We start from the raw sequence: 19,902 nt of genomic DNA on the forward strand, positions 1-19,902 counted from the left end.
GAAATTGGACAGCGGACAGGTCTGGCTTAGCTGCTATCTACGCCATGGGACGTTTTCCTATCCAGGAGATAGTGGTAGATTCTCGGGACGGATTTGTGATTGCTAAACTCAACGGCATCTTCTTTTGCAGCTGCTACGCTCCACCAAGATGGACGATCGGGGAGTTCAACACAATGTTGGATGAACTCACTCACGAACTGACAGAAAGGGCTCCTGTAGTGATAGCAGGAGACTTCAACGCTTGGGCGGTTAACTGGGGTAGTAGGGGCAACAATCCTAGGGGCCTCAGTCTGCTAGAGTCCTTCGCGAGACTGGAGGTTGAGCTTTGCAACACTGGATCTACCAGCACCTATCGCAAGCATGGAATGCCAGACAGAACGTCAGTGATAGATATCACCTTTGCGAGCCCATCAGTAAAAACTGACATGAATTGGAGAGTGTGTGACGATTATACGCACAGCGACCACGAGGCGATACGTTATAGCGTAGGAGACCGAAATCCGAGCGGAAATGGAAGACCAAAGTTTTCGATAAGGAAGTGTACATCGAAGCTATTAACATGCAGGAAGCATAACAGGTCCATAATGCTGAGCAGCTGACGAAAATGATGGTAGCGGTGTGCGACATGACCATGCCCAGAAGGAATACCCCGAAGTGGTGGCGACGACCAGCTTACTGGTGGACCTCAGAAATAGCTGAGCTTCGTACTCGCTGTCTAAAAGCCAGGCGACGAGCTCAACGGACGAGAAACGAAGCCGACAGAGAAACGAGAGGTGCCGTTTACCGAGCAGCCAGGGTGGCACTTAAGCGAGCTATTAAAGCAAGCAAAGAAAACTGCTACAGAGCGTTATGCCAGAGCGTAGATGATAACCCATGGAGCCAAGCCTATAGAGTTCCACTGGCGAGATTCGGTGGCCCAAGGTCGCCGACTTAAAAGTACTCGGAAAAACTGAGGGAGATTGTTGCACATCTTTTCCCGCAGCATGGCCCGACGCAGTGTCCACTTACCCCGTACGACGCGGGTGCCCACGATATCGAGCCAGTAACGAACGAAGAACTTGGGGCTATCGCTAAGAAACTTGCGGTGAATAAGGCCCCTGGTCCGGACGGAATCCCAAATGCAGTGCTGAAGGTGGCGGTACAGACCATTCCGGATACCTTCAGAGTGGTGCTACAAAAGTGTCTCAACGAGGGATCTTTTCCCAATTCGTGGAAAACGGCGAAGTTGGTGCTATTACCGAAACCTGGGAAACCCCCAGGGCATAAAAAAAAATGGGTCATCATATTAACCCATTTGTCTGCTGGACACCCTTGGTAAGCTACTGGACAGAATAATATTATTATACTTATTATCAACACATAAGGCAAAAGTGGACTGTCGGACAGACAGTTCGGTTTCCGGAAAGAGGGATCTACGGTGGACGCCATTAAAATTGCGACAGAGTACGCGAAGCGCGCATATAAAAGAAGCGGACAGGTGTTCGTCACTGCACCATTGTGACGATCGATTTTAAGAATGCCTTCAACAATGCCAGCTGGGAAGCGATTGCCAAAGCGCTTCACAGGATGCGTGTTCCCAACACCCTCCGCAGGACAATAGGAAGCTTCTTCGAAAATCAAATCCTGACGTACGAAACCGCAACTGGGTTACGATCTACTGCCCTAACAGCAGGTGTTCCACAGGGTTCCATACTCGGACCTGTGCTTTGGAATGCCATGTATAATGAGGTGTTAACGCTGAAACTACCAGCAGGCGTGCAGATAGTCGGATTTGCTGACGATATCGTGCTCATGATCACCGGCGAAAAAATCGAGGGGTTGAAGAACTTACAACGGTGTCCGTAGAAAGGGTTGACATCTGGATGGAGGGAGTTAAGCTTCAGATAGCTCACCATGAAACCGAAGTTCTGCTCGTGATCAATAAAAGAGTTGTGCCGCACATGGAGATTACTTTTGGAGGGCACACGACATCTTCGAAACAGCAGCTGAAATACCTTGGAGTAATGGTCGACCATCGCTTAAGTTTTGGTGCGCATGTCAAATACTGTTGTGAAAGTGCATCGAAAGTCATAGATTCATTGGCCTGGATTATGCCGAACTGTCACGGTCCAAAGAGTAGCAAGAGACGTCTCCTTGCGAGCGTGGCACTTGCGAAACTACGATACGGAGGAGCGGCCTGGAGCTCCGAGAGGTAGAGCGCAACAGATCCAAATGACGGAGCACACATCGGCTGATAGCCATGCGAGTTTCCTGTGCGTACAGGACCATATCAGCGGATGCAGCTCTTGTCACTCGGGCATGATTCCCATCGACATAACTCTGGCGGAGGATATGGAGTGTTACAAAGCAAGAGCTGTTAGAGGTGGTGCTTAAAATTCAACGAGCAGCGTCAATGCTCAAGTGGCAGAAGCAATGGGACGCATCAAACAACGCAAGATGGACGCATAGGCTAATCCCGAGACTTTCAGACTGGGTAAATCGGAAGTATGGAGAGGTCAGTTTCTTTTGGTCATGGATGCTTTAAGCAATACCTTCATCGGTTTAAGCTTATCAGCTCGCCGCCCGGAATGCGTAGTTAGATACAGAGGAATCGGCAGAACATGCTATCTTTGTCTGTCAAAATTTGAGCGCTGAAAATATTGTGAGTGAAATGTGTCGCGACGAACAGTCGTGGCGTGCTATAGTCGACGAAATCTCGCAAATCATGCGCGATCTGATAAGAATCAGGAAAGATGATGAACGAAGAGAGCGAGATAGTCAACCAAATTTGACCAGCTAATGGAAGGCCTTATGTCTCGTATGACACTTCAATTCAAAAGCAACACGATCTTAGGGCGCGGTATAACCCTGATCTGGACTCATACGTGTGGTGGGACTTAAAAGGTCTAACGTACTCAGCTACGATCTATACTGCAGCAAAAGGAAGCGGAGATACCATTCGGGGTGGTCGTGACGGGATTCTAGCTTGGTAGTTTCTCAATCGACCATGCTTGTAGACTTGTGGTGGTAAGAAATCCTGCGGGAGTGGTTGCTGTGACGGGCGCGAGTTATTTTGAAAGCGTTACCTAACCGGCACACGTCTCGGGGTCTTCCGTACCAGTCTGAAGTTGGCAATAGAGGAAAAGGAGAAGGATGAAAAAGGAGAACGAGGATAAAGCAGAACGATGATGATGGAGAAAGATCAAAATTGAGAAAGAGTAAAAGGAAAAGGGTGAGATGTATAAGTGCATGAGCACAGCCTACCCCATTGATGTAGTATCATAGGGTGAAACCAAGGGGCACATCTGGCACACGAAGCCCAAGGTGGTTTTAGTGGGACGAACCCACTCACGACAGCAAACACCCGGCTGTTATGGTTTGAAGTCAAATGTCCATCTTGTAAAAAAAAGGAAATCGTCGAGTTTGCTCCATATGTCTTCACCCAAAATTCAGCCTCTGTGCCAATGGCGTGTAGTCAATTACATAGCATCATTGGTACAAGAAGATAACGCGATTGGTGCTGATTCGATTTGCTCCCACCGGCATTAATCTCCCAAGTTAACCGAATTGCGTATGTCTGAAAGAAACAAAATAAAAACGCTTTCACGTCCCTCCCTATCGCATCACAAGACGAAGAAGGATGGAAATAAATACCGGCCAACACCAGGCAGCCAGCGAACCGAGCGCTGTGCGTGTGAATGTAGCAAAAGCAACAACAAAAACATCCTTCTAATTCAATCCCTTCAATCCACTGGCAAACAACCACGGCCGAGCTGTGCGTGTGTATGCAGTAAAAGCAACTACAAAAAAAAACATTCCTTCAATTCAATCAACCGGCAAACAACCACGGCTAAGCTGTGCGTTTGTATGTAGCAAAAGCAACAACAAAAACATTCCTTCAATTTACCGGCAAAGCTGCCCGGCTTTAGCAGCTGTGTATATGTAGCGTGTGTATGTAATAGCAGGCAGTAAGCAAAGCACAGTTCTCATTCAATGGGTTTCCCGTTTCCTCCACTCCCGTTCCCTTTCCCGTTTCCATCGCAAGACAAATGAATACCTTGAAAGGAGGCCAAACGCCGGGAAGCCACTGTCGTGCGTTTCTTTTGTGATTGATCGGTGGCAGAATGCCTATGACAAATATCCCTCTTCCTGCATGAAGCTCAAATAGTACACTGGTTAAGATGTCAGTCTGGCAAGACCATTTAATTAGTGATTTGAGTTCGATTCTCCCTACGGGCGCTGTGGTTTATAATTTTATTTTCTTGTTTCTGGGATGAATTATCCAATAGGAACGAAATCCCATAAAATGTTTTTCTTGTTTTGCTTGAATGTAGTGGTCATGCATCATTTTAGTTGGGAGGCGAGTCCTTATGCCAGTTACGGTTTTTCAAACATATCATCTTCGGCACAGTGCACATTTCAGCGCATTATCGGCACAGAGATGTGCTAAATAGGCATTGGATTTTTGCAACCTCTTCTATGGGTGTTGTTGTTTTCTGGGCGAGCGAAACAATATCGTCAGCCAGGTCAAGGTCGTTCAGTTGCTCCGTTGTCGTAGAATTTCACAGCAATTCTCGGTTTGGTCTACAGTCAATCGATCTAGTCAAGACTTAGCTATCGCCCAATATTTTTTCGATTGCGCAAAGTTCTGGTGTATTGAGGGGGGGGGGGGGGGTGGAGGGGGTTCTTATTCTTTGGCAGAACCTGAATGTTGTTAGCGGCATACATACCACTCCATCGCATTTTTCCATAATAGCAGAATACTAAATCTGGCCAAAACAGCACAGACAAGTCATGTTTCATCAGGAAAGGCAGCAACCCAGACAACCAGAAGTCGTATATTATTTTACAGATTATATCGTATGAATGTTATTTAAACTCATTTTCGTATATCTGCTCCTACAATGTGCGGCCCATGCATATTCTCTATCGTATTTAAATGCATTGTATGTTTTTATTACGACAATTCGTATATCTGCATCTACAATGTGCGTCCCATGCATATTCTTAATCGTATTTAAATACATTGCATGATTTTATTACGACAATACAATCCAAATCAAGAATACGTGTGTTCCTATATGGCCTCCAAAATGATACGTATATACTGGTTTTGCTGCACTGTATACGATATTTTACACGTATATTTGTGTTGCAAATTTGATATACTCACCAAATGGTTGTCTGGAAAACGCTTTTGAAGGCACTCTTTCACGAAAATTTCCTGGTTGACGGTCCCGGTTGCAACAAAAATGTAGCTTTTCAAGCAACTGGTAACTGGCTTGCCAAATGAGATAATTCTTGGCAAACTTTGATACTTAGAAACCTTACAATGGTCCAGTGTTATGCGCCAACTGACGTTGCCGACTTGCAGGAGAAAGAGCAGTTTTACAGTTAACTGAACAGCGTGGTTGAGAGAATTCCGAAGGGTGACATTCAAATCCATCTGGGCGACTTCAACGCAAAGATTGGCTCCGACAATCAGGACCTTGAGCGCATCATGGGGCGCCATGGCCTAGGACAGATCACTAATCACTAATCACTAATCGTACTTCCATAGCCAGAACTTATGTCTGAGTCCCAAAGAATAATAAAAGTGTTAAATTATTCTTCTTGTCTTTGTTCATGTCTTTAATTATTTTAATATAAAAACATTAAAATGATCAAAAACACAAAGTGGTTGGGCCTACCATGGAGCAGAGAACGCAGAGACATCTGGAACACAGGAACATGAAGAAACGTGGACCACCAGTACCATACGTTTCAAATGGGGGTTATCGTTGGAAGCATGCTAAGAAAAATGCTCCTTGATGAAGTAGCCATGCGCGAGGTAAGGAAATGGTGCCAATCACTAGGACCATTCTAGAAGGGCTGGAAATGATGTATTTTGTACACAGAAATCCTAAACATCAGAATAAAAGAATTTTTAAGAATTTGATGTTTTAATGAAAGGATTCCTAAGAATAAAGTTTTATTTTCATCGTTTAACTGTTGAGGATTTCAGTGTTCAATCATTTCTGGTCATCGGCCAAGGATAAAGCGCCTTTACTCGCTCTTGAAAATAAAAAAAGAGAAACGGAAAATATCAGTAGACCATGAAACCTTTCTAAGTCTGTTTAGAACTCGAAAGATTTTTTTCATAAAAATTACTCCCCCCTCACATTCATTCTGCAAGAAAAATGCACAAAAAAATAGAAAAAAGCCTGGAAATGTACTCACCAAGCCTTATAAAGCTTAGTTCTTTTAGAAATGGGACACTTTCTTTTGCTAATAGCTCATATACTAGTCATCGGAAATTCAAAATTTGGACAGCATTTTGTTGCCTGTAAAAAGTACTAGCCAATCTATTTTTTTTTAAATTTAAAATTAACACGTTTTTGAGATACTTACGATGCAAGAGAAAAAGGAAAAAATAATTTTGCACAGTTTCATTCAAAACTCATCATTATCAAATTGATAGCCGACAAAACCGTTGAATATTCAAAGAACTACTGTGTGTGAGTGGTGGAAAAGTATGGAAATACTGTCAAAAATGTCCACAAAGTTCAAATCAACCATTAGAGTGAAGCATATGATCGGCAACTTCGGCTAAGGGTCATCAGGGAAGTCAAGTCTCATAACAGCATTTTTAATTTTCAATAAGCGAAAAACTAAGGGTAGATCGCTGAAATTTCCAAAAAAAATTGTCTACGATAAGCTGAAAGTGTTGCCTCTTAATGAGTCATTCAAACCTAACCTCAAACATTTTTTTTTGCTAGATCCACAGCTCGTAAGCTGTACATCTGGTTCAGAGGCAATGGGACAGATGATTTCTGATGAACGACAAAACTTATGAAATACCCTACTTTAAACAAATTCCAGCGTTTGAATCCTATACCACGCCTGCTCGTGGCAAGGTCCCGAGTATATTAAAGTAAGTATTTGCTGGTTATTTTGTATAAAATATAATGATTTACCAAAATTCTGCTTCTGTGGAAAAAACAACAATTTTCAAAACGAAAACTATGGTTTTCACTCTTTTCAAAAGCCTGAAAAGAGTAATCTTTTATGTACCCTTCGCAACCTACGATCTATACTAACCGATTATACTTCAAGTTCAATCTTCTCATAGTTTTACTTCGTTATTGCCAGATTTTGCCAGCAGAAATTCAATTAGAAACGCTTAAAAAGTGGCTCAAAAATAATCGAATTTGTTAATTTCGAAAAATCTGTATCCACTAAAGTGACCTCAGTTTCTTTTAAAAGAGAAGTATTGGTCCATAAAGTATCAGAAATTGCAGGAGGGGGATGTAGCCACCTAAAATACAGATTAGACGAAATATAAGTTTGAAAAACTGATCATTATCATGACTGATAAAAGTGTGCGCTGGCCGAAGGGAGGTACCAAGAATAAAGTAGAATTTATTCTTACAAAAAAACGATAAATAATTTTTTTCAAATTTTTTCAAGAATTATCATAAGATTACCTTCATTTCATTCATAGAAAGTATTTAGATCAAACGAAAGGTTTTTGAGATACACGCATTCGCAACTGTCCCATTTCTAAAAGAACTAAGCTTTAAATATCGGAAATATAAACATTTTAATGCAATCGTCTGATACATAAAGTAGGTATAAATAGAACGGGCTCACCAATTATGTCGACAGGGACAGGAATCACATTAGGTGTGAAAATATAGCAACGTGGGTTACGCACTCTGCAATCAATTTTTCTGTCACTGATTTTAGGGACCCTTACCAGTTCTTTCTATACCTCGTGCACTTAGAAATGTTATTAGTTTTTACACCCAAAATCCAGGCTAAATCAGCCGGAAAAAACAGTACAAAAAGGAACTATGCAGAAAACCATGTTCACATTTTTGATATTTTTACGCAATCAAGATAAAAACAAATCCATGAGATGTCCTTAGAATATTTACTCGGTTATCATTCCAATACTAAACACTTTTTAACAGCCCAATAATCTGCCAGAACATCACTTGTTTCAAAGCATGTGTGCACATTTTCTCCCATTAAAAACCACTGACTGAACCAAAACTGAAAAAAATTCTGGAAATTCCATCCATTCAATAATTTATTCCCAATATATTCACTGTTTTTCTTCATTTTGATGACTGCATCCACCCGTTTATTCCACATTGCGCACAATTAAAATTTTCTTATTTTTGAAGATCCCGAATGTACTGCAAACTATGTTCCACTAATTTGCTTGATAGAATGCGATATATCGTTCACCTATTTATCCGTATATTAAACCAGCCAAGAGAGAAAACAAATTCTCTTCCCAAACCATCAACAAAATTTTTTCAGAATGTTTGATCGATGGGGCGCCATGGCCTAGGACAGATGAGCGAAAACGGAGAGCTGTTTGTAGAATTTTGTGGCAACAACAACATGGTGATCGGTGGATCGCTCTTCCTCCATCGACCAGCACATAAGGTCACTTGGGTATCCCGAGATGGCCGAACAGAACCATCACCTCGTCCTTGGCGAGATACGACTGAGAGTTGCGCGTGTCCAACGGCGCGAGCAGAAAGTCGGGTGTCGATACGACGTCCACAGGTTGGAGAATCCAGAGGTGAAAAGGGCATACGTTGAACAGCTAGAATCCCGAGCTTCGGAGCTGCCGACAGACGGAACAGTCGAAAAGTGGTGTGGAATCAAGAATGCCTTTATCACGACGAGCCATGGTACTCTCGGTAAAGTTTGTGGAAGAAGGAGTGAATGGATGTCGGATGAAACTTGTAGGATGGTCGATGATCGGAGAAAGGCGAAAGTCGGAATTGAGCAGGCATGTACCGGGTCAGCCAAAGCAGACGCCCGCTTACGATATGCGGAGCTGTAAAAGGCAGTTAAACGAGCTTGTAGACGAGACAAGAGAGCCTGGACAAACTCCCTAGCCGAAGAGGGAGAAAGAGCCGCCGCCAATGGAGATATCCGATTACTATATGACATTTCTCGCCGCCTTAGTGGTGCAAGGACTAATGCAAGATTGCCGCTGAAAGACCGAGCAGGTCAGTTATTGACCGATCGAACAGATCAGCTCAAACGATGGACTGAGCACTTCGAACAACTCTTCCGAGTCACGAATAGCGATGGCCAACAGAACCCGCAGCTCGAAGCGCCAACAGTGAGTCGCATAAATGGCGTCAACTCGGAAGCGCCCTCGCTGGCTGAAATAGAAGCAGCAATCAAAAACATGAATTCCAACAAAGCACCTGGGATCGATTGCATCCCTGCTGAAATGCTGAAAGCCGACCCTGCCCTATCAGCACAAATGTTGCATCGTCTTTTCGCTGACATTTGGGATACTGCAACATTTCCGGCCGACTGGATGCAGGGTATCCTCGTAAAGGTCCCGAAGAAAGAAGACCTAACAGAGTGCGGTAACTGGCGAGGCATAATGTTGATCTGTATAACCCTCAAAGTACTCTGCAAGGTGATCCTGAACAGGATCCAGGAGAAAATCGACGCTACACTCCGACGGCAACAAGCTGGATTCCGATCCGGACGATCATGTGTGGACCACATCACAACACTACGAATCATACTGGAACAAATCAACGAATTCCAGGACTCTCTTCTGCTGGTATTCGTTGATTTCGAAAAAGCATTCGACCGACTTAACCATGAAAATATCTGGGCGGCTCTAAGGCGAAAAGGAGTACCAGAGAAACTAGTCCATCTCATCGAAGCACAATACGAGGCATTTTCGTGCAAGGTCTTGCACGACGGTGTCGTGTCCGAACCAATCCCGGTAACTGCTGGAGTGAGACAAGGATGTATTCTATCACCGCTACTTTTTCTAATCGTAATGGATGAGATTCTGATCGGATCGATTGTCTGTGCACCGAACCGAGGATTGCCGTGGAATCCTTCAACAATGGAGCAACTGAACGACCTTGACCTGGCTGACGATATTGTTTTGCTCGCCCAAACACAACCAGATATGCAGAGCAAACTCGACGAGCTCACCGAAAGTTCCAAGGCAGCAGGTCCCAAAGTCAATGTCGGAAAGACTAAGTCGATGGAGATCAACACAAAATCCCTCCAGTTTCATGGTAGCTAGGCAACAAGTTGAAAAAGTGGAGTGCTTCCAGTATCTTGGTAGCCAGATAATGCCTGATGGTGAAAAGACATCGAAACCCGAATCAGAAAGGCCCGATTTGCGTTTGCGAGTCTCCGAAACATCTGGCGATCACGCCAGATCTCTCTACAAACGAAAATCCGAATCTTCAACTCAAACGTCAAATCCGTATTGCTGTACGGGTGCGAAACTTGGTGCACATATGCGGTAACGACGCGAAAACTGCAAGTATTTGTAAACCGCTGCCTGCGGAATATCATCCGCGCTTGGTGGCCTGGTAACTGGATCTCGAATGAGGAACTGCATCGCCGGTGTCATCAAAGAGCGCTAGAAATTGAAATTCGGGAACGTAAGTGGAGATGGATTGGGCACACGCTGCGAAAAGATGAAAACGAGATTTGCAGAGAGGTGCTAGATTGGAATCCAGAAGGTTATCGAAGAAGAGGCAGACCCAGAAACTCGTGGCGGCGAAGCCTAGCCGCAGAAATCCGAACTGTCGACGAGAATCTTGACTGGGACCAAGTGAAGACGCTGGCTCCGGATCGTCAACAGAGGAGGTCTTTTACCACGGCCCTATGCACCGGAGGATCGGCGCGGGATCATTAAGTAAGTAAGTAAACTTTGATAGTTTAATATGTTTGAAAATGTCTGTCACCTTTCCCCTTGCGGTTGCTGTGTTATATTCTTCTCCAGGAAGCTATCTGAAGTCTGCCTTGGCGTAGATTTCGTCGTCCATTACCACGCAATCAAACATTATCAACAATCTCGTATAAAGCTTCCAAGATCTTGTTTTTGTGCTGTAGAGTATTGCTTATCGTTGCGATTTGGAGTCACTACCTTATTTTAAGTTGATAGTTCGAATCGTTGTTTAGCTTCCTGCACGGTTGTGGACGATATTCCCAACTCATTTGCCACATCTCGAACGGAGAGGTTTGGAGTAGTGCTTGAAAGCGCTCATCACTCTTCTGTTCGTCACTGCTGCGCCCGACTTTCGATTTCACCCCGATCCAGGCTTCCTAGTTTTCGACAAACGTCCCCGAACACTTTTATTACTTTGGTGACGGTTGATTTGGCCACATTCAACGATTTTGCTATTTCTGCGTGCCTGTAGTTTGGATTTCCACGCTCATGTATAAAATTTTGATTCGTAGCTCTTCTTGCTTGGACGCCATTTTGATAACTAAAGATCTAATGTCAAAATCCAAATAGACATACACCTACAAAATGAGGGGTGTTCAGTTTTTTTTATATGAATGGTTAGAAACAGTACGGCGAATTAAATCTCTGTTTCACGATGTGGTACCGTAAATCACCTAAGAATGGAACTGAATAGAGTTTCGAGAAAATCTTGATTTTTTTTCGTTTTATGTTGTTGGTTCCATATGTTCCATAGAATGTCACTTGTAATTTGGTAGATAAATGGTTTTTATCTAAAACCTAAGCATGGTTACAGTTTTGAAGCATGTTTGAAAAGTTTGGGAACTTTATTGTCTCGCTGTATTTCTATCATTCCATCATAATTGATTTGTAAATTTAAAAAAGTATGATGAATCATCCAATGACGCTAATCTGCTGCAATAAAAGAAAAGATCATAATCTTATTTGTTTGAGATTGTCAATTTTCTTGACATAGAAACCTAATTCCAACTGGACTTAACCATATCGGCAGCTTTTTCGGCTATCATAAAAACAGCTGCATTGGGATGTCCAGCAATCGGTGAAGGCATAACGGAAGCATCCACCACTCGGAGCCCCTTAATACCACGAACCTTAAGTTCCGGATTTACTACAGCGCTGGCATCCCCATCTGGACCCATTTTACAGGTCCCAGCAATGTGGTAAGCCGAGACGATATAATGTTTCATAAAGCAGTCCCAGAAGTCGTCTGTTTCTATGGAAAAGCCCTTGCAGTTTGGAGCGAAGTCTTCGCTTAGTTTCGATCCAAATTCGAGAAGTTGCTCAGATTCCCCTACACGGATGGCTTGTTTGATGGCTTCACGAACATTTGCACTATCGTCAGGGTGGGAAAAATAGTTGGATACTATCCTCGGATGATCCAAAGGGTTACCACTTTTGAGCGTAATGTACCCTCGACTCTTAGGTTGCAGATACAAAAATCCCAACGTAAATGAAGAAAAATTATTGTTGTTGATTGTAAACAAATCATCTAGAATTTGATCCAATCCGAGAAGCGCGAATGCCTTAGATTGCGAGCGTTGTAATTGAATTCCTAGAAATATGGCTTCGAAATCGGGGTAGTCTTTGGGTAGTTGAGACGATGCCGTTTTAAGAAAGCCTATTGATTCTATTCCAAAAGGAACAGAAAGAGGTCCAGATCCCTCGTTGATATATTTCGAAAAAGCCTCATTGCTGCTACATTCCGGAAGTTTTTGTTTAAACTGAAACCTAAGCTGTACGGTTCCATAATGGTCATGCAGGTTCTGTCCAACCGGAAGTGATTTGATAATAGGTATTCCTAAGCTAGTAAGGTGATCCTTCGGTCCGATGCCAGACAAGAGAAGCAGCTGGGCAGAGCCTATTGTACCAGCTGACAGAATGATCTCTTTTTTCGCTTTAACTTGGAGCGTTCTTCCATCTTTGATGAATTCTACTCCAAAGGCTCGTTTTGTGTCCGGATCAATCAGAATTTTCGAAGCATGAGACCGAACAGAAATATGCAAGTTTCTTCTGTTTCTAACCGGATGAAGATATATTCGGGCAGCACTGTTGCGTTGTCCTCGGATGGTTGTGCTTCGAAGCTTGTAATAGCCAATTTGAGATCTATTTTTTGAAGTTATTTCCCCATAGCCAGATTCAAAGATGCTCTGCTTAAACTCATCCAGTAGAGGTGATTTGAAAGAGTTTAAAGAAGGGTGAATAAAGCTTTGCTCTCCTTTTTCGAAGTACTTTTTAACATCTTCATAGCTCCAACCACGGTTACCAGCCTCAGCCCATTTATCATAATCCCTGTGGTGACCTCTAGTATACACCATATAATTGAGCAAACTACTTCCACCAAGACCTCGACCTCTCGGAACAGGACAAACTCCACCGGGCAGGGTAACACAAGCTGATGGAGTTGGTTCAAAAGCATATTTCCAATTATAATCTGAAATCACTTGCAAAATTTTAATACTTATTCAAATCAGAATAATTGTCTATTGCACCTGTCCTCACGTTAAGGTCAGCCAGCAAAGGAACACTAAGCATTAAATTCTCCTCTTCTCCTGCCTCCAAGAGCAACACCTTCCAACCGGAAACTGCGCTAAGCCTGTTTGCCATTACGCATCCACCACTTCCTGCGCCAATGATGATGAAATCATACTCATCCTCAAACCTATTACTGTCCAAAATCCTAGCCGCGGCATCTCCATATAAATATTTCGCGTTGAAATTATCAAAAGCTGCCGAAATAGCACTTGGAGCAGAATGGTTCCCCAAGACAAGCAGCAGCGGTAAAATGCCAGCAGTCATTTGCAACGTGATGAGTTAACTAGTAGAATGAATTTGTGGAACTGAACTGAACTGAACCTTGCCGACCTATTAGATGACGCATTGAAGCTTTGCCACTTGATAAATACGACGCCGAATCGACTACAGTCTGGTAACCACAAAATATTCGAATGGATTGAATGCATCTAAAGACAAAGTTTAAAGTTTAGAATCTGAATACAACTGTATGATTATTTAAAATATAATCATTCATTTATTCGAATCCAAGTCAAATGAAAACTAGTCATTTCTCCAAAATATTCATTTAAAATCATTCCAAATTGTTGTTATCTCAATTTCAATAAATATTTAAATTAATTTATTTTTACATTGTACTGTATGTAAAAAATCAACGCAGTAGAACGGTACTTGATAAATCAGTATTATCGAAAAACAAATGACAAATTTACGATCTGAAGTTTACTTATAACGAAAAGTTTTCAAATTAACGTTACGGTTGACGTTAATATTAATCTGGTAGACTGTTCTTCTATATCTAACATTTATTGTCCGACGATTTAACTTCGATTGTCCGACGCATCGGGCTGAGATAAAAAATCTCCACTGCTGCGTCTTCACTTGTTGCCAGCCAAGTATTTCGTCTACTGTACGGATTTCCCGTAAACTCGCAAACACAAATCGGGCCTTTCTGATCCGGGTTTCGATGTCTTTCTTAATATCATCATCAGGCGTAATCTGGCTACCAAGAAACTGGAATCACTCCACTTACTCCACCTGTTGCCCAGCTACCACGAAATTGGAACAATTTTCCATCGATTTGGCCTTCCCGACATTGATTTAGGGACCGGAAGGCACCCTTGGAGCTTTCGGTGAGGTCGTCGAGTTTGCTCTGCATGTCTTGTTGTCTTCGGGTGAACAAAACAATGTAGTCAGCGAGGTAAATGGTCGTTCAGTTGCTCCATTGTCGAAGGATTCCACGGCAATCCTCGGTTTAGTTTACAGTCAATCGATCCAATCAATGTCTCATCCATTACGATGGGAAAGAGTAGCGGATGGGATACATCCTTGTCTTACTTCAGCAGTTACCGATTGGATCAGTCCGTCGTGTAGGATCTTGCTCGAAAATGCCTCGTACTGTGTTTCTCTGGGACTCCTCGTTATACCATCAGGAGAGAGTCTTGGAATTCGTCGATTTGTTCCAGTATGATTCATACCTTAGTGATGTGGTCAACACATGATCGTCCGGATAGAAATCCAGCTTGTTGCCGTAGGAGTGTAGCGTCGATTTTCTCCTGGATCCTGTTCAGAATCACTTTGCAGAGTACTTTGAGGGTTGTGCAGATCAACGTTATGCCTCGCCAGTTACCGCAATCTGTCAGGTTTCCTTTTTTCGAAAGCTTTAGAAGGATACTACATCGGCCGGGCATGTTGCAGTATTCCAGATGTCGGCGAAAAGACGGTGCAACATTTGTGCTGACAAGGCAGGGTCGGCTTTGAGCATCTTAGCAGGAATGCAATCGATCCCAGGCGCTTTGTTGGAATTCACGGCTGTGATTGCCGTTTCTATTTCAGCCAACGAGGGTACTTCGGTATTGACGCTATTTTTTTAAGTTGCAAAAAAAGAAAATTGGAAATTGTTGACCGAAAGGTCCAAGAAAATGAAGGCTTAAGCGCCAAATTCCACAAGAAATTTGCCAACATTTCGTTTTAATTTGCCCGGCGGCTAGCGGGAAGTCGTGGTCCGTAGCATGTTGCGAGGACACTAGCTTCGATCTACCAAAACACTCTTTCGTTTACAAAACTTATATTGAAGAATATTACAATGTTTTGATTGGCCAAAAGATTAATAAAAAAAACACTACGTGAGCGCTCACGAATCAGCTTCAGGTCCGGCAGGAGCGGCTTCCGTCGGCTGATCCGGATTGACTGATCTGTTGGATCTGTTAATAGCTGACCTGCTCGGTCTTTCAGCAGCATTCTGGCATTAGTCCGTGCACCACTAAGGCAGCGAGAAATGTCATATAGTAATCGGATATCTCCAATGGCGGTGGCTCTTTCTCCTTCTTCGGCTAGGGAGTTAATCCAGGCTCTTATGTCTCATGTCGCCATTGGACACGCGTATCTCTCAGTTGTATCTTACCAAGGACGAGGTGATGGTCAGATGCAATGTCTGCGCATCGTTTATTGCGGTCATCAAGATGGTTCCTTCTCCATTTTCGGCTGATGGTGTCATGACCTATAGCGCTTGATTGATATTCCTTCTGCTCAAGGGTGCAATTTCAGCTTCCAAGTATTAGTTGTAAAGGGTGTTCACGATAAAATTGCCCCACTATGAAATTGTCTAACTTTTTAACCGTTGGGTAGAATTTATTGAAAATTTGGGTGGATTTAGTTTATAGTGCATTGTTTACATCCTGCAAGTGTTAAAGTCCTGTAATCAAAACTTGTGGAAATGGAGTCGAAGAACAGCTCGTGCGTGATAAAATCTTGAGCGTTCATCAAGAGAACAAGGATCTCTCGCATTGTTACATCGCTAAAACGTTGGGAATCGCGAATTCTACGGTGTCACGAGTGATTAAGCGGTTTGAGGAACGATTGACCACCGATCGGAAACCCAAAAGTGAAGGAAAATATTCCGTACAACACCAAAAATCACAACCGCGTAATTGGGGACTTCAACCGAAACCCGAACGCCTCCGTTCGGGATGTGGCTAAGAAACGGCACCTTAGCCGAAGTTTTGTACAGAAGGCCAAAACTAAGGCTGGGCCTCGATCGTTCAAGGTACAAAAGGCCCCTAATCGCGAAGACAAGCAGAACAAGTCCCTCAAAACCCGTACCAGGAAGTTGTACCTCAACATGCTGACGGAAGTTGAATGCTGCATCATGGACGACGCAACATATGTGAAGGCCGACTTCAAACAGACTCCCGGCAACCTGTTTTTCACGGCCAAGGATAAGTTCAGCGTTCTGGAGAATGTCTGCACTCAGAAGATGTCTAAATTTGCGAATAAATACCTGGTTTGGCAAGCCATCTGCACGTACGGGAAGCGGAGTGCACCTTTCGTGACCCAGGACACGAAATGTTCAATCCTCTCAACACTTCGGAGCTCCGCCCCCTCGAAAAGTGCTGGGCGATTATGAAGCAGCACCTTCTTAATCAACCTAAGATAGTGGAGACAGTTGAGGAACTGAAGAAAGTGTGGGTTTACATAAAAAAAAACGGTTGATTCACAGGTTGTGCAGAATCTTATGGCCGGCCAAGGTGCGGACATTTGCGTATGGACTGTAAATAAAATACGAGTAAAATGGTAAAATGAAGTTTAATAGTTATTTTTCAATCCCTTAAAATTTGATGGGAATCGGATGAAAACTCGAACTTTCTAATCAATTTTGGCAATTTAATCGTGTACTCCTTTTAAGTGCTAATGATTATAAAAAGTTGCCACCATTTTACTAGAAACCACGGAATCGGCTATTTTCATTACCAAAAAATAATATTGAAAGAAGTTTGAAAGAAAAGATCGCTCCCGCAATCCAGAGAATTATTTTTCGTTGATTTTCATCCGGTCGGATGAATCATCCTGTAGGGCAATCCGGAGAAAGCAACGGAAAAGGGTCAAGTAAGTCGAAACAACTTTATTCTTAACAATATGTGACATAGTGATCCGTGGTTTCAAATAGGACACCAGCGGTCCATTTTTATGGTACTATTCCTGAAATCTTCGACGTATGCGAATCAGCCAAGGAAAGCCGGACCGGCGGTGGCTCTGTGAGCGCTCACGTGTGGGTGTTTTTTTTTAAATTGGCCAAATTAATATATTGTAAAGGAATAATTGTAACAACAAGTGTAATTAACAATGTTGAATTTGAGCTAAATAAGTGTTTTCTAAATAAGTTGCGGTTGAAGAAAGTTGAAGAAAGTTTGGCGCTTCCGCCAATTGTTTTTCTAAACCTTGTTTGGTCTCGAACTTAATAATGTCCTTTTTCAACACCAAACGTTCCAACTTCAAATGGGCTTAGCATTTCAAACATTTACCACCTATCACTTCAAGCAAAAAATGTTTTCTCGAATGACCAGAAATCTTCGTGACATAGCTGTCTAAATTACTTTTCCTTGTTTCTTACTTTATCATTTAAGTCAGATTTAATGCGGCTTCTTAAAGTTGAAGTAGATAAATTGATGTCGAAGATAGTAAAATAACCTAAATAGCATGTAAAGCGGTAAACTTAAAGGATTTTCCCAAGGTAGCTCACGAAGAGCGTAACTCACGAACCGACGCGTGCGATTTCAGACCGTGTCAGTGAGTTCTTTGCTCAAACGTATAATAAATCCCACCATTTGGTTTGCCTTCTCGAGTACCACAGAGTAATGACGCTTAAAAGTCATATAACTGTCTAACAAAACGCCAAGATCCTTTATGCACACAACACGATGCAAATGCTTGCCCAAAATATTGTTATAATGCATGAAAGGATTTTTCCTACGCCCAAACGTGATAATACAGCACTTGGCAACTTTCAAAAGAAGTAAATTATTAGTTCATCAGTTTTCAACTGTGTCCAAGAAGCATTGCAAAACATAACAATCAGCTTAACTGTCTGACAAAATAAAAAGAAAACAAAAATATATATATATATATACATATATATATATATATATATATATATATATATATATATATATATATATATATATATATATATATATATATATATATATATATATATATATATATATATATATATATATATATATATATATATATATATATATATATATATATATATATATATATATATATATATATATATATATATATATATATATATATATATATATATATATATATATATATATATATATATATATATATATATATATATATATATATATATATATATATATATATATATAAGTCGTCCGAATACAGGAGAACTCCACATCCAATGAGGAACAGACATCTTCAACGAAACTATCGTCTATCCTGATGCATTGAGACTAGCCCGCGTTACTCCTATCTTCGAATCAGGTGATAGAACAAATGTATCAAACTACCTCCAATCTCAACGCTCCTCCAAGTCTTGAACAAAGTCATTGGATAAAAAACAAGTCACTCGAATAAATGAATATTTAACTAGATATGACCTCATAAACCCATACTGGTTTCAGAAAGGGAAGCAGCACTCTAACTGCAACAACTGAACTTTTGGAGGACTTGTACGATGATCTGGATAATCGTAGATATGCTGGTGCCTTATTTTTGGACCTGAGGAAAGCGTTTGACACCATTGATCATGCCTTGCTGTTACAGAAATTGGAATGGTATAGATTACGTGGACAACCCCTTCGGCTAATCGAAAGCTCACCAACAATTTGTTTCCTTAAAAGGAGCTCAAGTATTAAAAGATTCATATCAACGGGGGTACCACAGGGAAGCAACATGAGCCCGCTGTTGTTCTTGGTATTCATCAACAATATCCCCCCGTTGAATCTGCACGGCAAAAATCGGCTCTTTGCTGTCCAGATATTGGAATGAATTGGAAACGATTTGGTAATCCTTCAGCAATACTTCTACTGTAATCTTCTCTCGTTAAATTTGTTGAAAACTTCGTACATGCTGTTCAATTCCGGTCGTCGCTCCATACCTCAGCTGCCAATAATCCGTATAGGCTACACTGTTATTGAACAAGTGAACGAGTTCAACTATCAGGACTACTTTAAGCTGGACAGCCCATATAGAGCAACTTAAATGAACAATCGCTTCAGTCATTGGTGACATATGAAAAATTTTTACGTTCATTCCAACCCACTGGCTAAAAAATATATATTTTTCGTTTCACTCGAGGCTGAAATATCTTGTCCAACTAGAGGGTAAAGTCTGTAAAAGCCAGCTAAGGTAGGTACAGGCCATGCAGAATAAAGCGCTTAGGTCACATAGCTAAAAACTTTTTTTTTACTCTCGCTTCTCCACCCAGACCACCGCCGCCAACATCAATCATCAAAACACCCCATCACCCTCCACCGCCACCTTCCACCCCCACAACGCTGCAAACCAATGAATATACCTCAACTCTACATTAAAAATTGTGAAATAGCCTAGGAATAGGCCCAATCATTCCTTCAAAGAGCGATAATTCGCCCACTGGAATGGTTTTACATGTTGTGAAAAAAAAATTGTAAACTGTTTTGTTAGGGTTTTGTGCCTGTTGGAGAAGATGCTTGGAAGAAGCTTTACTCCAGCGGACTTTTCCTATCAGTGGAAAAAAAAATATAAATAAATAAATTTAAAAAAATGAGAAAGTAAAAAAACAAGTTGATGTCATTACAGAATAGCGTAAACAACACTGGACCCAAATTGCTGCCTTGGGGTACCCCAGACTT

The 19,902-nt window shown here is 41.9% G+C and overlaps 2 protein-coding genes across 5 annotated transcripts in view; both read right to left on the reverse strand.

The window, feature by feature from the left end:
* LOC129751498 (glucose dehydrogenase [FAD, quinone]-like) overlaps positions 1-19,902 on the reverse strand; it is a 208,644-nt gene that overhangs the window by 82,595 nt on the left and 106,147 nt on the right. Inside the window, exon 1 of one of the 3 annotated variants that reach the window (XM_055747035.1) lies at positions 5,153-5,171. The exons of the other annotated variants lie outside the window; for them this stretch is intronic. The gene's annotated coding sequence lies outside the window, so the exon portion shown is untranslated. Of the gene's footprint in view, positions 1-5,152; positions 5,172-19,902 lie in introns of those variants that run through there. 3 annotated transcript variants of the gene reach the window in all.
* Positions 7,908-13,557, reverse strand: LOC129751501 (glucose dehydrogenase [FAD, quinone]-like). Of its 2 annotated transcripts, none has more exons than XM_055747038.1 (3): positions 13,234-13,557; positions 11,704-13,175; positions 7,908-11,635 (listed from the first exon to the last, which is right to left on the reverse strand). In XM_055747038.1, the coding sequence occupies exons 1-2, from the start codon at positions 13,538-13,540 to the stop codon at positions 11,704-11,706; spliced, it is 1,779 nt and encodes a 592-aa protein (XP_055603013.1). In that variant the 5' UTR covers positions 13,541-13,557; the 3' UTR covers positions 7,908-11,635. The 2 variants fall into 2 exon arrangements, with proteins under 2 accessions (XP_055603013.1, XP_055603012.1); XM_055747037.1 differs by having other exon boundaries at positions 7,908-11,638.

This window comes from Uranotaenia lowii, chromosome 3 (genome assembly GCF_029784155.1).
Source record: "Uranotaenia lowii strain MFRU-FL chromosome 3, ASM2978415v1, whole genome shotgun sequence".
NCBI classification, from domain to species: domain Eukaryota; kingdom Metazoa; phylum Arthropoda; class Insecta; order Diptera; family Culicidae; genus Uranotaenia; species Uranotaenia lowii.